This window comes from Loxodonta africana, chromosome 2, assembly GCF_030014295.1.
Source record: "Loxodonta africana isolate mLoxAfr1 chromosome 2, mLoxAfr1.hap2, whole genome shotgun sequence".
Lineage (NCBI taxonomy): Eukaryota > Metazoa > Chordata > Mammalia > Proboscidea > Elephantidae > Loxodonta > Loxodonta africana.
This window is the reverse complement of record NC_087343.1, coordinates 58,757,746-58,777,608: the sequence shown is the minus strand read 5'-3', so window position 1 is coordinate 58,777,608 and position 19,863 is coordinate 58,757,746. Positions and strand designations below refer to the sequence as shown.

The following is a 19,863-nucleotide window of genomic DNA, read 5'->3' as shown; positions in this document are numbered from 1 at the left end:
AACATTAGAATCTCCAGTTATCTACTGAATAGAAGCGTTACCTGTATAGTCACTAAGGTAAATGCCGTCACTCTGATCTTTTTCATAGTTCACAGAAGTTCCAACTAGTCAGGGAACACAAACTACTCTTCCTCTGAGTGATCTGCATTCTCTCCCTCATTCTATGTCTCCTCTCATCTCCAGCTGATAGAACACAGAAAATCACTAATACCTTCTAGGAAAAGAACTTTTGCACATGCTGCTGTTAGGAGCATAAATGGATATAGTTAGCCTTTTCTGGAGGGCACTTAAGTGGTATGCATGTATGAACCAACAGTTCTACTTTTAAAAATTTATCCTAATGAAATAATTAAAAGTATGAAAAGATTTATTTTTAAGGATATTTATAATAGTAAAAAGCTAGACAGAAACCAAATGTCAGATAATATGTTTAATGTTCTGAACATTTTTCATTGTTCTTACAGTGTGACAAAAATCAGTGTTCTGTTGGTTTAGATACCTGGAATTTATCAAATTTTTTTGAGATTAATGAGCTTGGACTGGAACATTGCATGATAGAGAAATTTTATTTGTACCACAATCATAGTAGGCAAATAATAAATGTTTGTCGTGATGAATTGAGTGACATTTGGCCTACTTTGTCTAAGAGAGAATTGAAAATTTATATGCACCTCTCTCCTATTTCAGGAGAAAGATGTGGCAGTCTGCTCCCATAAAGATGACAGCCTTGGAAACCCTATGGGGCAGTTCTACTCTGTCCTATAGGGTCACTATGAGTTGGAATCGACTCAGCAGCAGTGAGTTTGGGCTCTGCTATTTAGCTATGATATTTAGCCATATAAGTAGAATAGAGTTCCAACAATAGGGTACAACAAAAGTAGAAGAGGTTAGTAGACACTGCTAAAGAAAACGTGGGAGATATAAAAGCATCTATTTAAAATGTAGCACTTAAGCACTACACCACCAGGGTTTCTTATATGGTCGCTATCAGTCGGAATCGACTCGACGGCATTGGGGTTTTATTTAAAATGTAAAGAGTGTAAAAGCAATTTGAGAATAAGGAAGTTTGTGTATATATGAGGAGCCGTGGTGGTTAAGAGCTACGGCTGCTGAACAAAAGGTCAGTGGTTCGAATCCACCAGCCACTCCTCAGAAACCCCAAGGGGCAGTTCTACTCTGTCCTACAGGGTCACTGTGAGTCAGAATCAACTCAGCGACACCAGGCTCTGTAGTGGGCATATATATGAATATGCCAAGAATAGCCGGATGTTTGGGATGTTTTTGTGGTTGTTTATTGTTTTGTTTTGGGTGGTGATTTCAGAATTACAGCATTTTGTTTAGTTCTGACTAGAATTTATGCATGCTTATGATTGGTAATTAAGATCCAGGAAGATATAAAGAAAATAAAAATTGTTGATAATTCTACCAATCAGAAATAACTACCGTCACCTTATTCTAGCGAGTTGTTCTATGTTTTTTTCAATATACGCTGTTTTATATTTTACTTTTTTCACTAAACCTATAACCATTTTTGGAAGTCCTGGTGTTGTAGTGGTTAAGAGCTGCGGGTGTTAACCAAAAGGTCGGCAGTTTGAATCCACCAGGCACTCCCTGGAAACCTTATGGGGCAGTCCTACTCTGTCTTATAGGATCACTGTGAGTCAGAATCAACTCAATGGCAACAGGTTTGGTTTGGTTTTGGGTAACCATTTTTGCATGTAATGGAAAAAATTTGTATATACCATTATAAAATGGCAGCGTAGTGTTTATCTTATGGGTCTACAGTAATTTATTTAATCATTTTTCTCTTATTGATCATCTAGTTAATTTTCAAGGAGCTCAGTGGTTAAAGTGCTCAGCAGCTTACCGAAAGGTCAGCACTTCATACCCACCAGCCACTCTGCAGGAGAAAGATGTGGCAGTCTGCTTCCATAAAGATTTACAGCCCTGGAAACCCTATGGGGCAAGTTCTACTCTGTCCTGTAGGGTCGCTATGAGTTGGAATTGACTCAACAGCAGTGGGTTGCTTAGTTTCTAGTTTCTCACTCTAAAAATAATGTTGCAGTGAGCATTTTTATATGTAAAACTTTATTAATATTTGGAATGATTTCATTGAGACAGATTCTTAGAAATGGAAGTAACGGATTAGGGAATATAAACATTTCCGAGGTTCTTGATACACATTGCCAAATTGCTTTCCAGAAAGGATTTTATCAGTTTACCTTTTTACTAACAATGAATTAAATCGTCTGTCCTCTTAATATCTTTCAGCTTGGTAGACAAAAAATAGCATACCAGTATTTCAATTTTTAATATTTTAATTTTTAAGATAATTTATATATCTTGCTGATTACTGGTGAGATTGAATGTATTTGTCATTTATGTTTCTTCATATGTTAATTATCTGCTTTTGTCCTTTGCTCATGATTTATGTGTATGCTTAACAAATATTTGTATTTTATGTATCATATGCATGTTTATTTTTAACGGTATTTTATTTTAAGATGCACTTCCTGAAGGATTCAGTCAGGAATTTGAAGAGCAACAACCTAAAAGTCGGCCAAAATTCCAGTCTCATCAAACACAAGCCATTGTTTCACCTCCCGTGCAACCTAAAACCAGAAAACAGGGAGAAGATTCCAAGATTAAGGTAATTTAAGGATTAAACATTTAAAATTATATAAAGTCAGAATGAAGCACATGTAGTAGTAGTTCATGAGTATAAATATTAGGTTGCAATAACATTTTTAGGAGCTCTGGTGGCACAATGGTTAAGTGTGTGGCTGCTAACCAGAAGATCAGTGATTTAAAGCTACCAGCCACTCTGCAGGAGAAAAGAGCTGGCAGCCTGCTCCTGTAAAGATTACAGTCTAGGAAACCCTATGCGACAGTTTTACTGTGTCCCACAGGGTCGCTATGAGTCAGGATCGACTCAATGGCACACAACCATAATAACAACAAGCATTTATACTTATTAAAAATAACTAATTGGTTTGTCAAAACTCTGTCACTGTCTGTGTTGTTTATCTATTATATAACAAGCCACTCCAAAATGTAGTAGCTTAAACCAACCAACACTTAATTATTTCTTATGATCTGTAATCTGAGCTGGGTTCAGCTGAGCAGTTCTTCCATCTACTGGGACTAGAACATCCAAAATACCTTCTTTACTCACCTGACTAGTGCCTCAACTGGGATGGCTGAGATAGCTGGGGGCTGGCCAAGCATCACCCTGTGCACATGGTCTCTTCACATGACTACCTTGGGTTTCCTCCCAGTATGGTGGCCTCAGGGGGTTGGACTTCTTTACATGGCATCTGGTTTCCAAGAGCAAGTATTTCAAGATGATAAGCTCCCGTGTATAAATTCTTATTGTGCCTTGGCTTGTACGACTCTTGCTAATGTCCCATTGCTTGAAGCCAAGTGCAGGATGGTGTGAATACTAAGAGGTGTAATTCATTAGGGCATTGAACTTAAATACCCTGCATGTCACAAGACATCCATGGAAGCATCATCCTTATAAAGCCACTGTTTTTTTAAGGAATAACACTAGTTTTTAACAGTTCTCCTTTCATTCTTTTTTGCCCCTTTATGTAAATGTATTCTTTGGATTCTGCAAGTTTAGACTTCTTAAAGTAATGTTGCATTCAATTCATTGGCTCTTCACTGAACAGTGTAGCTTAGGATATTTGAGGCTTATGTGTCTGCTGTCTTAAAGTGTAAAGAGCTTAAAAAGCAGTGACACTTGATGATAGTTTTGACATCTTTTTCTAACTTTGGTTTTTTCAGATATTTGTTTTCTCTTTCTAGCCAAAAAAGGAAGAAAAAAATATGGAAGCTAATATGAAAGAATGGATTTTGAGGTATGCTGAACAACAAAATGAAGAAGAAAAGAGTGAGAATTCTAAAAGTTTAGAAGAGGAGGAAAAATTTGACCCTGTGAGTAGAAATGGGTATTACTGTAGGCTTCTGGTTGGATTTTCCTAGGCAAGATATTTAACTTTTCTGAACCTTAGTTTCCTCATGTAAATTGGAGAAATACTTACCTCTAGAGGTTGATGTGAACATTAAACAAGATAACATTTAGAAAAGAATTTGGCACAATGTAACTTCTAAATAGATGTTAGTTACATTCCCCCATATTTAAAGAGATAATCATTAAATATTTATTCAATCATTATTATGTGTAAGGAGTATGCCAAATTTTTTGGTAATAAGGAAGTAGACACATTGCTTTGATACAGTGTTAAGCGAAAAAAGCAAGTTATGGGAAGAAAATATTTATAATACATATATCTGACAAAGGACTTCTATCCGTAAGTATATGAAGAACTTTTAAAAGGACAACAGACTCTTCACAAAAGAGGTATATGGATGGCCAATAAACATGTTAAAAACATGTTTAACACCACAAGTCACGGCAACAGTTTTGGTTTGGTTTGATTAGTCATTAGAGAAATGAAACTACAATGAGACAGCGCTATATATACAACAAAATGAGTATATAAAATTAAAAAGATTAGTAATACCATGTGTTGTAGCACATGGTATTGTTGTGAACTAGAACACTCGTACATTTTTTGTAGGACGTGGTGCAACCACTTCAGAATACTATTCGGCACTTTCCCGTAAACGTACACTTACCATGCCAAAAAATACCCATTGCCATTGAGTTGATTTTGACTCATAGTATCCCTATAGGACAGAATAGGACTGCCCCATAGAGTTTCCAAGAAGCAAATTTGAACTGCTGACCTTTTGATTAGCAGCACCACCAGGGCTCCCTACTTACCATGTGAACCAACAGTTCCATTTGTAAGTATTACTGAAAGACATGAGGACGTATGTCCACAAAAAAAAAAACTTTTACACAAATGTTCATGGTAACTTTATTCATAATAGCCGAATACTGCAAACAACCCAAATGTCTGTCAACAGGTGGATGGATAAACAAATTGTGGTATAATTCCATTGCATATTATCTACAATGTAATACTACTCAGCAATAAAAAGAAACCAACTACTGATACACAGAACAACATGGAAGAATCTCAGAAACATGCAAGAATGAAGCCAAACGCAAATGAGTACATGCTGGATGATTTCATTATGTTAAATTCTAGAAAAATGATCTATGTAACATCAATCTATACTGACAGAAAGCAGATCAGTAGTTGCCTGAACCTCAGTGGGGGCAAGAGATTGACTATAAAGGATTATAAGGGAACTTTTTGAAATGATGAAAATATCCTATATCTTGATTGTGATGTTTACTTGGGTATACACATTTATCAAACTCATTAATCTGTACACTTGAAATGGGTTCATTTTATTGTAAGTAGATCTTACCTTAATGAAGCAACGGATGAGGGCTTCAGTTTCTTCGCATCCTCAGTAACACCTGTTGTTTTCCATTTTTTTAATCACAGTAGTCCTAGTGGGTATGAAGTGATATCTCATTGTGGTTTTGATTTGCATTTCCCTAATGGCAAGTGCTCCTTAGAAGAAACAAGGATGGTGAGACTTTGTCTCACATACTTTGGACATGTTATCAGGAGGGACCAGCTCCTGGAGAAGGACATCATGTAAAGTAGAGGGTCAGCGAAAAAGAGGAAGACCCTCAAAGAGATGGATTAACACAGTGGCTGCAGCAATGGGCTGAAACAGCACAGATTGTGAGGATGGTGTTTCATCCTGTGGTACATAGGGTTGCTATGAGTCGGAACCAACTTGACAGCACCTAACAACAACGACAAATGACACTGAGCATCTTCTCATGTGCTCATGGGCTATTTGTAGTTCTTCTTTGGATAAATAGCTATTCAAGTCCTTTTGCCATTTTTTAAATCAGGTTGTTCATCTTTTTGTTTTTAAGTTGTAGTAGTTCTTTCTATATTCTGGATATTAAACCCTTATCCGATACCTGCTTCCCCCAAATTTTCTCCCAATCTGGAGGTTGTCTCTTCATTTTCTTGATAAAGTCCTTTGATGAACAGAACTTTTTGATTCTGATGAGGTCTCATTCATCCTGTCTTTTGTCACTCATGCTTTTGGTATCATATCTAAAGAGGCTTATTAAAAATTAGGTCCTGAAGTGTTACCTCTATGTTTTCTTCTAAGAGTTTTATAGTCTTTATTCCTACGTTTAGGTCTTTGATCCATTTAGTTTTCCTGTAAGGTGAGAAGTATGGGTCCAGGTTCATTCTTTTCTTTAGGAAATCCAGTTGTCCTAGAACCATTTATTAAAAAGACCATTCTCTCTCCACTGGATGGACTTAACATCTTTGTCAAAATTAATTGATCATAGTTGTACAGGAGAATCAAAGGTTTTGATACAGTATATTTACCATTAATAAACTAATCTTTCCCTTCTCTTCATTTCCTCCTCATCATCTTATTTGGAACAGAATGAAAGGTACTTGCACCTTTCAGCAAAACTGTTGGATGCAAAGGAACAAGCAGCTACCTTTAAACTGGAAAAAAACAAGCAAGGTCAAAAAGAGGCTCAAGAAAAAATAAGGAAATTTCAAAGAGGTAAACACTTCCGAATTTTTAGACGTGTAAATCTAATTGTCCTTTCATTATTGGCCTTCGTGAGATACAGTTTGCCTTTTTTTTTTTTTTATTCAAATGAGTCTTCTGTAAAAACAGTGCTTAGTTCTCGGGCCACACAAAACAGGCAGTGGGCTGGGTTTGGCCTGTCAACCAGCTTTATATCCTTGATTTGTACCATAAAATACCACATGCATTCAAGAAGAGGTGGATATAATTCCGTAAGTGTTTATTTCTAATGAAGATGTTTTTCCAGACCTACTACACCTGTTAAATAAGTTACTGTAAACATTTTAGCACATGTTGTGAAAGTAAATAAATTGCCCCTGACTTGCAGCACAGATTTCTAGCAGGAATTGTTGAATAATTGGCTACACGGAAAAGGAGAAATTTTAACTGCTTTTTAAAAAATAAAAACCATCTTTGCAAAGTAAAAAGGCATAAGAAACATTTATAAAAATCATCTTTTTTCTTGGTAGAAATGGAAACCTTAGAAGACCATCCAGTATTCAATCCAGCCATAAAGATTTCACATCAACAGAATGAAAAGAAAAAACCTCCTTTGGCTACAGAAGGGGGAAGTGCTTTAAACTTTAATTTATTTGAAAAATCTGCAGCTGCTACTGAAGAAGAGAAAGGTAAAATGAAAGGAAATGGGTCCAGAGTGTAATTTGTAAATTTCGTATATGTAGTTGTAAAATATATGTTACCTTCCATTCTGGCGAGTTATATAAGCTGGCGGTAAATTTAGGCTTCCACAAGCTGTCTTGGAAAAGTAATGACAATTATGATAACTTGTCTAACATTTTGTAATTTCGTGTGTCTTGCCTTATCCTCATCTCTCTCCAGCCCATTTTCCGTATTCCTGCCAGAGTTATCTTTCTGTAACACAGAACTAAATGTGAGTTTTCTGTTAAAAATCTTTAATAATGCCAAACCCACTGACATCAGTAACAAATTTACACCCTCTTATATGGCCTTCAAGATCCTTTGCAGTCTGCCATAATCTACCTTTCCACCTTATTGTTGACTCCTCCCAACTATATACTCCAGCCACATCATTCTTTAAACATATGTTGTTTCATGACTCCATGATTTTGCTCATCGTATTACCTACTAATTGGCCAGCTTTTCCCTCACCTCAAGGCTCAACTCAACAGGACTGCTTCTTTAAGCCTTTCCTAACTGCTGCCATGCCATCAGATACAAGTCACGGTGTGCCTCATTGTGGGCCCATGTAGATTATTGATACAGCTAGTGTAATGTTTACCAGGCTATAATATAGTTAATCTGACACTAAACTGTCAGTTCCTTTAGGGGTATGTCTTATTCATCCTTAATTTTTAGTATTGACCCAGCTTGATGCCTCATGGGATAGCTACTCAGTAAATGTTTGTTAAGTGAATCTAGATAGCTATAAGTATAACTTTATTCATTCTTTCAACAAATATTGAATCCTTATTGTGTACAATGTGCTATGTGTACAATAATGAACAAAATAGCATAGTCTCAGCCTTCTTTTGAGTTTACAGTTTAGAAGGGAAGATAAGCTGGCCTCTAATAATAGATTAACAAGGGAGTCTAATTTGGATTGGGGAGACCTTGCTTATTACATTTATTTTGAGATCTGACAGATGATTAGGTATTAGTCTGGTGACGAGCTGTAGAAAAGAACCTTCCAAGCAGAGAGACAGCACATCAGAAGTCTAAGGTGGGAAGGAGCTTAGAACAGCCCTATTCATCAAAACCTTCTGCAGTGATGAAAATGTTCTATATCTGCACTGTCCAGAGTGGTAGCCACTAGCCAAATGTGAGTACTGAGCACTTGAAATCTGACTAGTACAAATAAGAAACTGAATTTTCAGATTTAAATAGGCACATGTGGTTAATGGCTACTATATTGGGCTAGGCAGGCTTACAGCATTGGAGGAATTGACTGATGGCCAGTGGCTACAGCATAGTGAGCATGAGGGAAAAGTGACAGGAGATAGGCGGAGATGAACCTTGGTAGTAGTAAGGAATTTGGACCTTATTTTGTATGTAACAGGAAGGCATTGAAGGTGGTGGTGGTGGCAGCTGCAGCTGTTAAGTCGAGAAATGACACCTAATTTATATTTTTTCAAAAAGATTGCACTTCCTGCAGGGTAGCCTGCCAAACATAATTCAGAGTATTCTAAATAATATATTGCATGGGCAGTATCTTAGATATTCTACAAAAATACATGAGTTCCTCAAGATAATTTTTTAAAAGATTCAGGATTTTCCATGGTTCTATCCAGCAAAAGGATTTCCTTATATCACGTACAGAAGGGCAAGCCTTTCTATCTGTCCTTTCTTCTAAAAGTGCTTTTCCCAAAAGTGAGGGTACTTTGAACATTCAAAAGAGATTTTATATAACTACATGACCATTTTTAAAGAACCAATCTTTGTCTGCCATTTTAGATAAAAAGAAAGAACCTCATGATGTAAGAAATTTTGACTATACTGCTCGAAGCTGGACTGGAAAATCTCCCAAACAATTTCTGATTGATTGGGTCAGGAAGAATCTTCCCAAGAGTCCAAACCCTTCCTTTGAAAAAGTTCCAGTAGGTAGATACTGGAAATGTAGGTATGTTTTTCTGAATAACTGAATGAACTTTTGGAAAAATGTAAGATAAAAATCTTTTTGTTTCCTTGAATTAAGTAACTTGGCTGCTAACCCCCAGCTATTCCTCAGGACAAAAGACCTGGCAATCTCCTGTAAAGATCATACCTTAGGAAACCCTATGGGGCAGTTCTCTGACCTGCGGGGTCACTATGAGTCATAATGAACTCAATAGCACACCTTTAGGAAGCTCTCGAATTCCACATCTCAGGTTGACAGTGCTTACAAATTATCATCTAGTACAATGCCTTCCATGAAAATATTTAAAAGATTAATGTAAATTTAAGTTCAGTGTTAATAAAATTCTGACTTTTTTTACTTCATCAATTTTATTTTAAAGTTTATTTTTTTGCTTCTTTGTAGGGTGAGGGTAGTCAAGTCTGAAGATGATGTCCTGGTAGCATGTCCTACAATTTTAACAGAGGATGGCATGCAAGCTCAGCACCTGGGAGCTACTTTAGCCCTTTATCATTTAGTGAAAGGGCAGGTGAGACCTTTTACAGCTAAATTCTTCAAAAATCATTTGTGAAATAATGGATATACTATATTTCAAAAGGTAAAACTATCTGCATGTAGAAGGTAGCATTTAATTTTGGTCTTCTGTGCCAAGATTCTTTGTACTGAGTGCGTCTTCACTCAAAATTTTGGCTTCCTATTACCTCTTAACATAGCTTCCTCTGCTTCTTAGACTAGAGATTAGAAAGACACAATCTGATTGGTTAGCAGCTGAGCACTTATCCACTACACTACCAGGACTCCTAAAAGATTTGCTAGGGTGATTGAATTTAGGAGAATTTTTAAACAGCTTGTTTTCCTCTAATGTTATATTAATTTTTCAACTTAAAAAAATTAGACATTGGTTTCAGTTTTAAATTTATTTTATATTAACTATAAGCTTCCAGTTTAAGAAAAGATTAAGTACTATTGAAAGAAGATCTTTAAGAGAATACAATGCTAGTTTTGAAAAATTGGGATTGTCAGCATTTCCTTTTCAACAAATGTGTCTTGTGTATCTTATGGAAAATTAGGACCACTGAAACTTTTAGGCACTGATTAAGTAGAAGTCCAAACATTCGTTTTTTCCAATTTCTGCCAGTAAAAGCTCTTTGTCTTTATTTCCCTTCGTTTTGCAAAGTAAGGGATCATAAGCTGAGCCTACTTGATAGAAATGACTATCATGTGTCAGAGAAATAATTGTGGGCTCTCTTATAGCACAGAATTAGGATAATGCAGATTTCCTCCAGCGTGGTTCATTTTTTGACCTGTAACATTAGGCAGCCGCGAGAATCTCAAAGGAAACTTTGTAGTAAGGCTCCAGTACATTTTAGAAATGCTTTATGGTTCATCTACATATTATATAGCACCATTGCAGGAATAAATAATAATAAACATTTATTCAATAGTTTACTATGTTCCAAGAATAAGCACTTAAAAAAAAAAGCACTTAGCTTGTATTAATTATTTAGCCTCACCATACGCCTATGACAGAGGTACTATAATTATCCCCATTTACAAATGCAGAAACTGAGACAAGGCTTAAGTTCCTTGCCTAAGGTCATATAGTTAGCAAGGCTAGAAGCCTAAGTATGATATGCTTTCTATAAATTTGCATCTATGAGTCGGAATCGACTCGACGGCACTGGGTTTCTGGGTCATGTGCATGTACTTTTTATAATAATCTCCTAGTTTAAGAGACATATTAATTACATTGAATATTTTCCTATCCAATAGTTAATGAAAATAATGCACTGCTGCTTTTTTCCTCTGCAGTCAGTTCATCAGTTACTGCCTCCCACTTACCGAGACGTTTGGCTAGAGTGGAGTGATGCAGAAAAGAAAAAGGAAGAATTAAATAAAATAGAAAGCAATAAACCACGTGATCTTTTTATTGCCAAACTTCTGAATAAATTGAAATTTCAGCAGCAGCAACAGCAACAACAGCATTCTAATAATAAACGAGAAAATTCTGAAGATCCTGAAGAATCTTGGGAAAATTTAGTTTCTGATGAGGATTTTTCTGCACTGTCCATGGAATCAGCAAATGCAGAAGATTTGGAACCTGTCAGAAACCTCTTTAGAAAGTTACAAGGCACATCTAAGTATCAGAGACTTCTAAAGGAAAGACAACAGTTACCTGTCTTCAAGCACCGCAATTTGATTGTTGAAACTCTCAAGAGACACCGGGTAGTGGTTGTGGCAGGTGAAACAGGGAGTGGTAAAAGTACTCAGGTGCCACATTTTCTATTGGAAGATTTGCTTCTTAATGAACGGGGAACAAGTAAATGTAACATTGTCTGTACCCAGCCCCGAAGAATCTCAGCAGTGAGTTTAGCGACAAGAGTATGTGAAGAATTGGGCTGTGAAAGTGGTCCTGGAGGAAGGGTAAGATGCTCTTCCTCTCCACCTTAGTAAATGGTGACATTACTCACCTTTGCTCTTGAAAGCCAAATGGAACCAGCATCATGGATGAATTTTGGCTATGACTGGTTGCTCAATAGCACATTTCAGGCACTCTTCAAATGTTTTCTTTGAAAGATATGGTATTATGTCACTGTCCTTCATATGAAAAGGGTTATTAGCATTTCTGTCACTAAAATTCTCATATAAAAGAAAAAAATGTATTCACTTTGATAATTGAATATTTGAATATGTTACATACTACATTAAAAATAAGCATTCAAAGAATTTGGACAAATATAAACTTGACTCTGATATCATATATCTCAGATTTTTGTAAATTTTTTCTGTGGGATGTATTCCTAAGAGATTTTCAGTAATTCATTTCAGTGAGTAGAAGGGGGATAGACTGTAAAAGAAAATGCTAGATTATTTTCAAACCCTGTATTTAAAAAAAAAAAAAAAAAGCAAAAGTACTTGAACATCTTTTGTCATGCATTTTGCCATTCAAGCAAACACAAAACTGGCCAAGGCTTAACCAGAGTGATAAGATTGGTTAGAACCAAATATAGTGAATTCCCAGTTCATGTAACTCAGCTTAATTAGAATTTGAATTGTTCTTTCTAGATGTGGTATTTAGTATTTTTATCTCTATCCTTAAGATGGGTACCCTTTCATTAAAAAATTTTTATTTAGCAGATTTTCTGGATTTCTCTCGAGGATTAAAAGACACAGTTTCTGCCTTAGAAGGGACATAAGTTAAGGGGATGACAGACATGTACACAAATGAAACAAAGGAATGACTGAAGGGGTAGGAAAAAATGTGATGGGAATAGATGTGGCTTCTGGATTCCCATTAGGAATCACTGGTATGGGATCAGCTGCTCTTTAATGGTGGTGAGTCTTACCAGGAGCTTGGTAGGATAGTAGACCAGATTGTGGGAGCTGCTATAAAATTCTGTTTTTGAGTACCTCAGTAGTTCATGCCAAGATAACTTAAGAAGAAATTAATTCAACATTTATTAATGCTTCCTAATCAGATTAATGATACTTGAAACAAATTGAACAGCCTTCTGTCTCAGCATCTTAAAAGGAACAAAGATTTTTTGTTTGTTTAAAATTACCAAAACAATTTTTACAGTTTTCTGTAACTGAAGACCATGGAAAAATTAATTTTGATAATGATAATAAATTGCACCATGAAGATTTATTTAAACTGCTCCACATATTAGGGAGATCAGCACCTGTGCTTCACTTAGTAAAGCTTGTTTCCCAGATCATTTGTGAGAAATTAATCTCAGTTTTGTGTTCTCCCTTCAGAATTCCTTATGTGGTTACCAGATCCGAATGGAATCTCGAGCTAGTGAATCTACCAGGCTACTGTATTGTACAACAGGGGTTTTGCTAAGAAAACTTCAGGAAGATGGTCTTCTAACTAATGTGTCTCATGTTATTGTAGATGAGGTGAGTGGATTCTCTAGTTGTGTCCAGATTGGTTCTAAAGATTTTGGTATTAAAAAGATGGTACTAATACTAGCTAACATATTTTTTGGTGCTTTATAAATGCCAGACACTTTACATATAATAATTTGGTTAATTTCCTCTAACAGATACCTATTATTTAGATTTGATTTAATAAATATTGTATAATTCATTTTATATACTCGATGCCCTTCTAAGCACTTTGTGTATATTAGTTCATTTGGTCCTCCCAGCAACCTAGAGAAGTAGCTATTATTATCTCTATTTTACAATAGAGGAAAATGAAGCACAGAGAAATCAAATAACCTGCCCAAGGTCACACAGTAAGTTCTGTAGCTGGGAGTTCAAACACAGACAATCTGGCTCTAATCTGTGCTTTTAGCAGTACACTGTTTTTCAGCTTCTACATTTAGTTGTTAAAGGATCTTCTCTAATTCTTACCAAAGACAAGGAATTTTCATCCATAAGTCATTTTCTTTATAAGACATACCTCTTTACCATTGCCATTGAGTTGATTCTGACTCATAGCAACCCTACAGGACAGAGTAGAACTGCTCCATATGGTTTCCAAGGAGAGCCTGGTGGATTTGAACTGCCGACCTTTTGGTTAGCAGCTGTTAATTCTTAACCACTACCCCACCAGGGTGTCCAGATATACCTCTACTTGAATCATATTTGAATGTACATTTAATTCTGCCTTACGTTTCACATTAGAATTACCTTAAATGGCATACTAGCCTAACATAGGTAAACTGATTTGCTTTGTACCTAATTTTTCAAGAAGACATACAATGTATATAACATTTCTATTATCTGGTTTTTTAATTTTCCCTGATATAACATTTTATGAATATCTGTTAATTCATTACGTTCAGAAAGCAGTAGTGAGAGTTTAATCATGCACTGATTTTTAATTAATAGACTACATATAGCCCAGGCCTAGATGAGTTATTTTAAGTTAGAAAACACTAGACATGTAGAAAGGTAGAAAAATGAAAGAAATTATAATATCATGACCCAGAAAAAAATCAATGTTAACTTTTAATTTTATTACCTTCCATTATTTTTGTGTATTTTGTGTTTATATATGTGTATATTTATTTTCTAATTCATCCACATAATTAGATATCCTGCAAAAATGTGAGTTTTTAATGGCTTTTGTGGTGGCATATAATTTGGATGTCCCACAATTTATTTAACCATTTTCTTATTGAATGAGTTTAGGTTAAGGCAATTTTCTTGACATCGTAGTTTTTTTGTAACATTCTTAAATATTCTGACATTTTGGTATGTTCTTTATCCTGATTTGGGATTCACAAAACATGGCTACAGTATATATATAACATACCTGTTCTTTGTAAGATAAAAAATTTATAAAATAATCTCATTACTATTTTGGTAATAAGTGGTAGGAATTAATTTTTATATAAGAAGTCTTTATTCCTTAATAGAGGAGAAAATTATACTATTATCACTAAGATATCAAAGAGGATGGTTGACTACCTGAGCAGGCCCATACAGTAACTGCTTCTCGGGGATCACAATTGCAGCTTTGTATGGCCAAATCCTAGATTTTATCAGTATCCTCAAGGGTCAACAGATAAGACAAAATGATAATTCCCCTATTTATTAATGAGAAATTTTTTTACTGCTAAGTAAGCTGAAGTATTTATATAAACCAATCAGTAAGTTCTCTTAGAATCCCACATTATTACCATAAAAGTGCTTGGTAATTATAGATTAGGATGAACCCTAATTTAGAAGTCAGACCAACTTCAGGAAGCTGTCTTCATTGATGGTTTAGTATTACCAGTCTGTAGATGTAATGTACAGAATTGTGCTTCTATATAATACCATCAACCTCTTGAACACGCAGTAAAAAAAGCCCAGTGATATTCATCATCAGGTGGAATGTAAGAGGAGTCCTGAAAGAGAATTCATTGTATTACCCAGGATTCTCTTTATGAAGATGCTCAGGATATCACTCTTCCTTTTGGCCTTATTAGGAGTAGTTGTTTGGTTTGTTTTATAGTCACAGTGTGAATTCAGTAGCTTTTCCTGCTGACTGCTAATAAGCTTACAGCCAGGATTTTTGCTCACCTATACGAAGTGTGGAAACCCTGATGGTGTAGTGGTTAAAGAGCTACAGCTGCTAACCAAAAGGCTGACAGTTCGAATCCATCAGGCGCTCCTTGGGAACTTCTGTGGGGCAGTTCTACCCTGTTCTATAGGGTTGCTATGAGTCAGAATCAACTCAACAGCAATGGGTTTGGTTTTTGGTTATACCAAGTGTACTTAATAATATGTAGTTTTATTAACTCTATTGTATGCTCAGTCCTTATTTTTACCTAATTAAATATCTTGTTTCCAGTTTTGCTTTCCTCCATTACGCTCTTCACGTGCTTGTGTTGGAAGAGTATAACATCCTTTTTCCTGGACAGTGATAGAGACCCTGTTAGCTTCCTACTAACCATCTCTGCATTTTCTACACAGTCAATAAACCATCCATCTTGTAATAGACAGTACAGTTTTATGTAAGTGTCAGAGATTTAGGAGCCACTCATGCTTCTGAGTGAAATTTGAGAGATAACTATAATCTCGTCAGCCACACACTTGCAAACCATCTCCTAGAGTAGAGTCCTACTATTGTGGCTAATCTTGTCCATTATATACTGATTTCTTACTGACTTCAATTTTGGAGGATGACGTCATTTTCAATTCTGAAGATCTGCCTTATATGAAACTTATAGATTCTCCCTCCCTACACCCTGTACTGACTATGCTTGAATATTAACTTTTAGTAGATTTAAGTGATTGTTTAAGATTTGTTGCTGTTGTGACATCAGGTCGATCCCAACTCATAGCAATCCTACAGGACGGAGTAAAACAGCTCCATAGTGTTTCCTAGGCTCTAATGTTTACAGAAACAGATTGTCAGGTCATTTCTCCTCTGGAGCGACTGATGGGTTCGAACCACCAGCCTTTTGGTTAGTAGCTAAGTACCTTAACCTCCTTTTAAGCTTCTTACTAGACGTTATATATATTTTTATATCCCTTTCATACTAGGTTCATGAAAGAAGTGTTCAGTCAGACTTCCTACTGATTATCTTGAAGGAGATTTTACAAAAACGTTCAGATCTACACTTGATTCTAATGAGTGCCACTGTGGACAGTGAAAAGTTTTCTACATATTTCACACACTGCCCTATCCTGAGAATTTCAGGAAGAAGTTATCCTGTTGAGGTAAGTTTTCTTTATAACGTGTACCTAAGCAGAAACTGCATTACCCCCAGGGTGCTGCAAGTCAAGAGAGGACAGTCTTGGGAATCAGATGGCTGGTGCTGCTCCGACTGAGGAAGGGAGGGCATGAGAGAGGATTCTGTTGAAAGAGACCTGAGAGCTAGACAACATAAACCACATTTCATATCAGAATCACTATATCCAGATTGAAATTGGCTGCCTGGCAACAAGGAACTCCTTTTTCACTCACTCCTCAAATTTAAGATTGTCCTTTTTCCAGCGTCCCTTTCTACCTATTCTGTTCTTAATGCTTACCCTTTTGATTCAGCAGATAAAGACTGCTCTTTTAACCACTTTACACATATAAAAATGAACATCAAGATGTAATTTGTGCCGCGACTTCTAGGGACAGACTTATTTATCAACCAAGTTCTTCATTCCCAAATAAAGCTAGAGGGGAGGAAAAAAAAAAAAAAAAAAACTTTTTCGTATTATATTAAACTACTGCATAGTGACATTGAAAAGGTGACAATATCCTTGTTCTCCCTAAAATGGCATTTACGGAAAGGAATTTGAATTCACCCACTTGTATGCCTTGTATGCAGGTTTTTCATCTTGAAGATATAATAGAGGAAACAGGCTTTATATTGGAGAAAGACTCAGAATATTGCCAGAAATTTCTGGAGGAGGAGGAAGAAATAACCATTAATGTTACAAGCAAAGCAGGCGGAATAAAAAAGTATCAGGTAAAAAGAAAACATCCTGAAGATATGCAATAATGATATCCAGGGCATAACCTACCATGAAAATTTAAAATCATATGGCTGATGGCTGACACAGTGAATTCAAGCATAACTTGGTAGAAGAGGAATAGATATGATTATGAGCAACTTTCAAAGATCATTTCTTGAATGTTTGTTTCATAGAATTGTAGTCTTTGGTTTGTGATGTTGTAGTTGTCGTCTTACACCATCCCGGGCCATGTAAACACACACAAAAAAATCAAGGAACATATAAGAAGCAATTTTTATAACAATTTTGTAGCAATGAGTAATTATTGAGGAATAAGTATGTGCTGATTTTCTCTTTGTCCCAATACCATAGGTGGTCAGGATGGGACGGGCCCCAAATCTAGATCCTTGCCATTGGCTTTCTCAGGGCCTATGGCCTGGCAGGAGCCACCCTCAGCTCCACATTGAAGCTGTCCAGGGCTAGTCAGTTAGTCCTAGGGAGTTAGTCTCATTGCATGTTGTTAAAAATAGCACAAAAACTATGTTATCATACATTTTAGCCAGCGGTAGGAGATCCAGCATATATTTCAGACATGTATCCAATCTGATGGAAGTACAAAGTTAAAGTTACTTTATCTTTTAATTGAGCAAAATAAACCGAGAAAGCAAAAACTAATCTTGCCCTAAAACTCCAGAGATAGAATTTAGAAACTAAAGAAAGACTTCAGAAAATTACAAATATTTCAGAAGAAATGACTGAAATTCAGCAGCCAAAGTAGAAGGCAGAAAGGATGAGTCAGGTATAAACTACTTATTAACGTTTTGACCTCTCTTGGCCTGTGGCTGCTGTTCAGCTGCCACAGAATGATGTGTATGTGACTATAATGTCTCTCTGCAGTTCTCTTTAATCTAGCATGTGCATGCTCAGATAAAAAGGTTTAGCTACATTTAAGGGCTGGATGAAATTATAGGAGAGATTTAAAATTTCATACTTTTTCCACTGTTAAAAATTGCACTCTTGCTGGGTTTTAACATTAAAAAAATTAGAAAAATAAAGATTTGAATGAATGCAAATATCTCCTTTTTTTTCTTGTAAAAATAAATATTTTTGTTCAGCTTTCTCTGATTGTGTTTCTGTTAGGAGTACATCCCAGTTCAGACCGGAGCAAGTGCTGATTTAAATCCCTTTTACCAGAAGTTCAGCAGCCGTACTCAGCATGCTATTCTCTACATGAACCCTCATAAAATCAATCTGGATCTCATTTTGGAACTTCTGGTATATTTAGGTATATTTCTGTTCCTAAAATGTCTCCATTTGTTTTGACAAAGCTTTTCTTCTTACTGGAGATGCTTTATTAATATTTTATGTGGTGTTCTATATCTCCGTTCTTTTGAATATTGTATCTTCTTAAACATTTCAGACAGAAGTCCCCAATTCAGAAATATTGAAGGAGCAGTACTGATCTTTTTACCAGGACTTGCTCATATTCAGCAGTTGTATGATCTCCTGTCAACTGACAGAAGATTTTATCCTGAACGGTAACTACAAATTTTCATTATATTCTCAGTGGTTTTAAAACAGAAAAACATTTGGTACGTTAAAATTCTTGATGAGAGCTTTAGAAGACTTTTTACCTTTAGTTAAAATTGCCAGTGATGCCTGATGCATGCTACAATATGGATGGAGCTTGAAGATATTATGGTGAGCAAAATAAGCTAATCACAAAAGGACAAATACTGTATGACCTCACTTAAATAAAGAGACAAGAAAAGGCAAATGTATAGAGACCAAAGTTTATTAGTCGTTACCAGAGATAGGAGGGAGGAGGGGAAGGGGGTGGTTAATGGTGATGGAAAAATTGCATTGATTAAGGGTAGTGTTGCACAGCTGATTATTGTAATTGCTGTCAGTAAGTTGTACACCTGTAAAAAGTTGAATTGGCAAAAATTGTGTGATATATTTACAATAATGACAAAAAAAAAAAAAAAGAGTAGCTGCTGAGGCTGCCTATGTACGGCCAAACACCTTATGGGATTTGGTTCCTTGATTTGGAGGTTTAGGTTCATGGTTTCATTGGACATCCCAGTTAATTGGCCTAATAACGTGTTTAGTGCTTCTGCTCTACCTCCTGGTTTGTTACATAGTGCCTGGGGTCTTAAAAGCTTGCAAGCGGCCGTCCGAGACACGATTGATCCGTATTCTGGAACAACAGAGGAAGAAGGAGAGTCAGGAATAGGAGGAGGTTATGGGGTGTGTGGCTAATTGCCTCCATGAATAACTGCCTCCTTTCCCATGAGATCCAAAGAACTGGATGGTGCCTAGCTACCATTGCTAAACATTTTGATCAAAGATTCCGTAAAAGAATCCTTATCAAAAGGGGGAAAATATACAACAGAATTTCAAATTCTCATGGACTCTATTCATTCTGGAGTCATGGAAGGTAGATGAGCCCCTGAAACTACTGCCCTGAGATAATCTTTAAATCTTAAACCAAAAATATCCCCTGAAGTCATCCTAAAACCAAACAATAGCTTAGCTTCAGTAGTAAAAAAGGTTTGCCTTGAGCGTTATGCTCTTCTAAGAACTATCAGTACAGGATCAAATTGACAACAGCAACTCGAAAGATTAGATAGGAACCTCAGGGGACAGTGAGTTTATGTTAACTGAGGAGGAACAACTCAGAAAAAGAGGGTGAGAACTGTTACACAACTCAAAGAATATAATCCCAAACCCAAAATCAGTGTCCCTAAATTGTACATGTCGCAACTGTTGAATTGGCATATGTTTTGCTGTGTATATTCTCAACAACAAAATAA

At 36.1% G+C, this 19,863-nt stretch overlaps 1 protein-coding gene across 3 annotated transcripts in view; it reads left to right on the top strand.

Annotated features, from left to right (window-relative positions):
* DHX29 (DExH-box helicase 29) overlaps nucleotides 1-19,863 on the top strand; it is a 56,622-nt gene that overhangs the window by 14,658 nt on the left and 22,101 nt on the right. For all 3 annotated transcript variants that reach the window (XM_064271959.1, XM_064271960.1, XM_064271962.1), the window contains exons 5-16: nucleotides 2,505-2,650; nucleotides 3,811-3,939; nucleotides 6,408-6,534; nucleotides 7,032-7,190; nucleotides 8,995-9,160; nucleotides 9,560-9,683; nucleotides 10,967-11,578; nucleotides 12,914-13,057; nucleotides 16,142-16,318; nucleotides 16,921-17,061; nucleotides 18,188-18,332; nucleotides 18,468-18,585. In XM_064271959.1, the coding sequence (XP_064128029.1) occupies nucleotides 2,505-2,650; nucleotides 3,811-3,939; nucleotides 6,408-6,534; nucleotides 7,032-7,190; nucleotides 8,995-9,160; nucleotides 9,560-9,683; nucleotides 10,967-11,578; nucleotides 12,914-13,057; nucleotides 16,142-16,318; nucleotides 16,921-17,061; nucleotides 18,188-18,332; nucleotides 18,468-18,585 (2,188 nt within the window). The remainder of the gene's footprint in view (nucleotides 1-2,504; nucleotides 2,651-3,810; nucleotides 3,940-6,407; nucleotides 6,535-7,031; nucleotides 7,191-8,994; nucleotides 9,161-9,559; nucleotides 9,684-10,966; nucleotides 11,579-12,913; nucleotides 13,058-16,141; nucleotides 16,319-16,920; nucleotides 17,062-18,187; nucleotides 18,333-18,467; nucleotides 18,586-19,863) is intronic.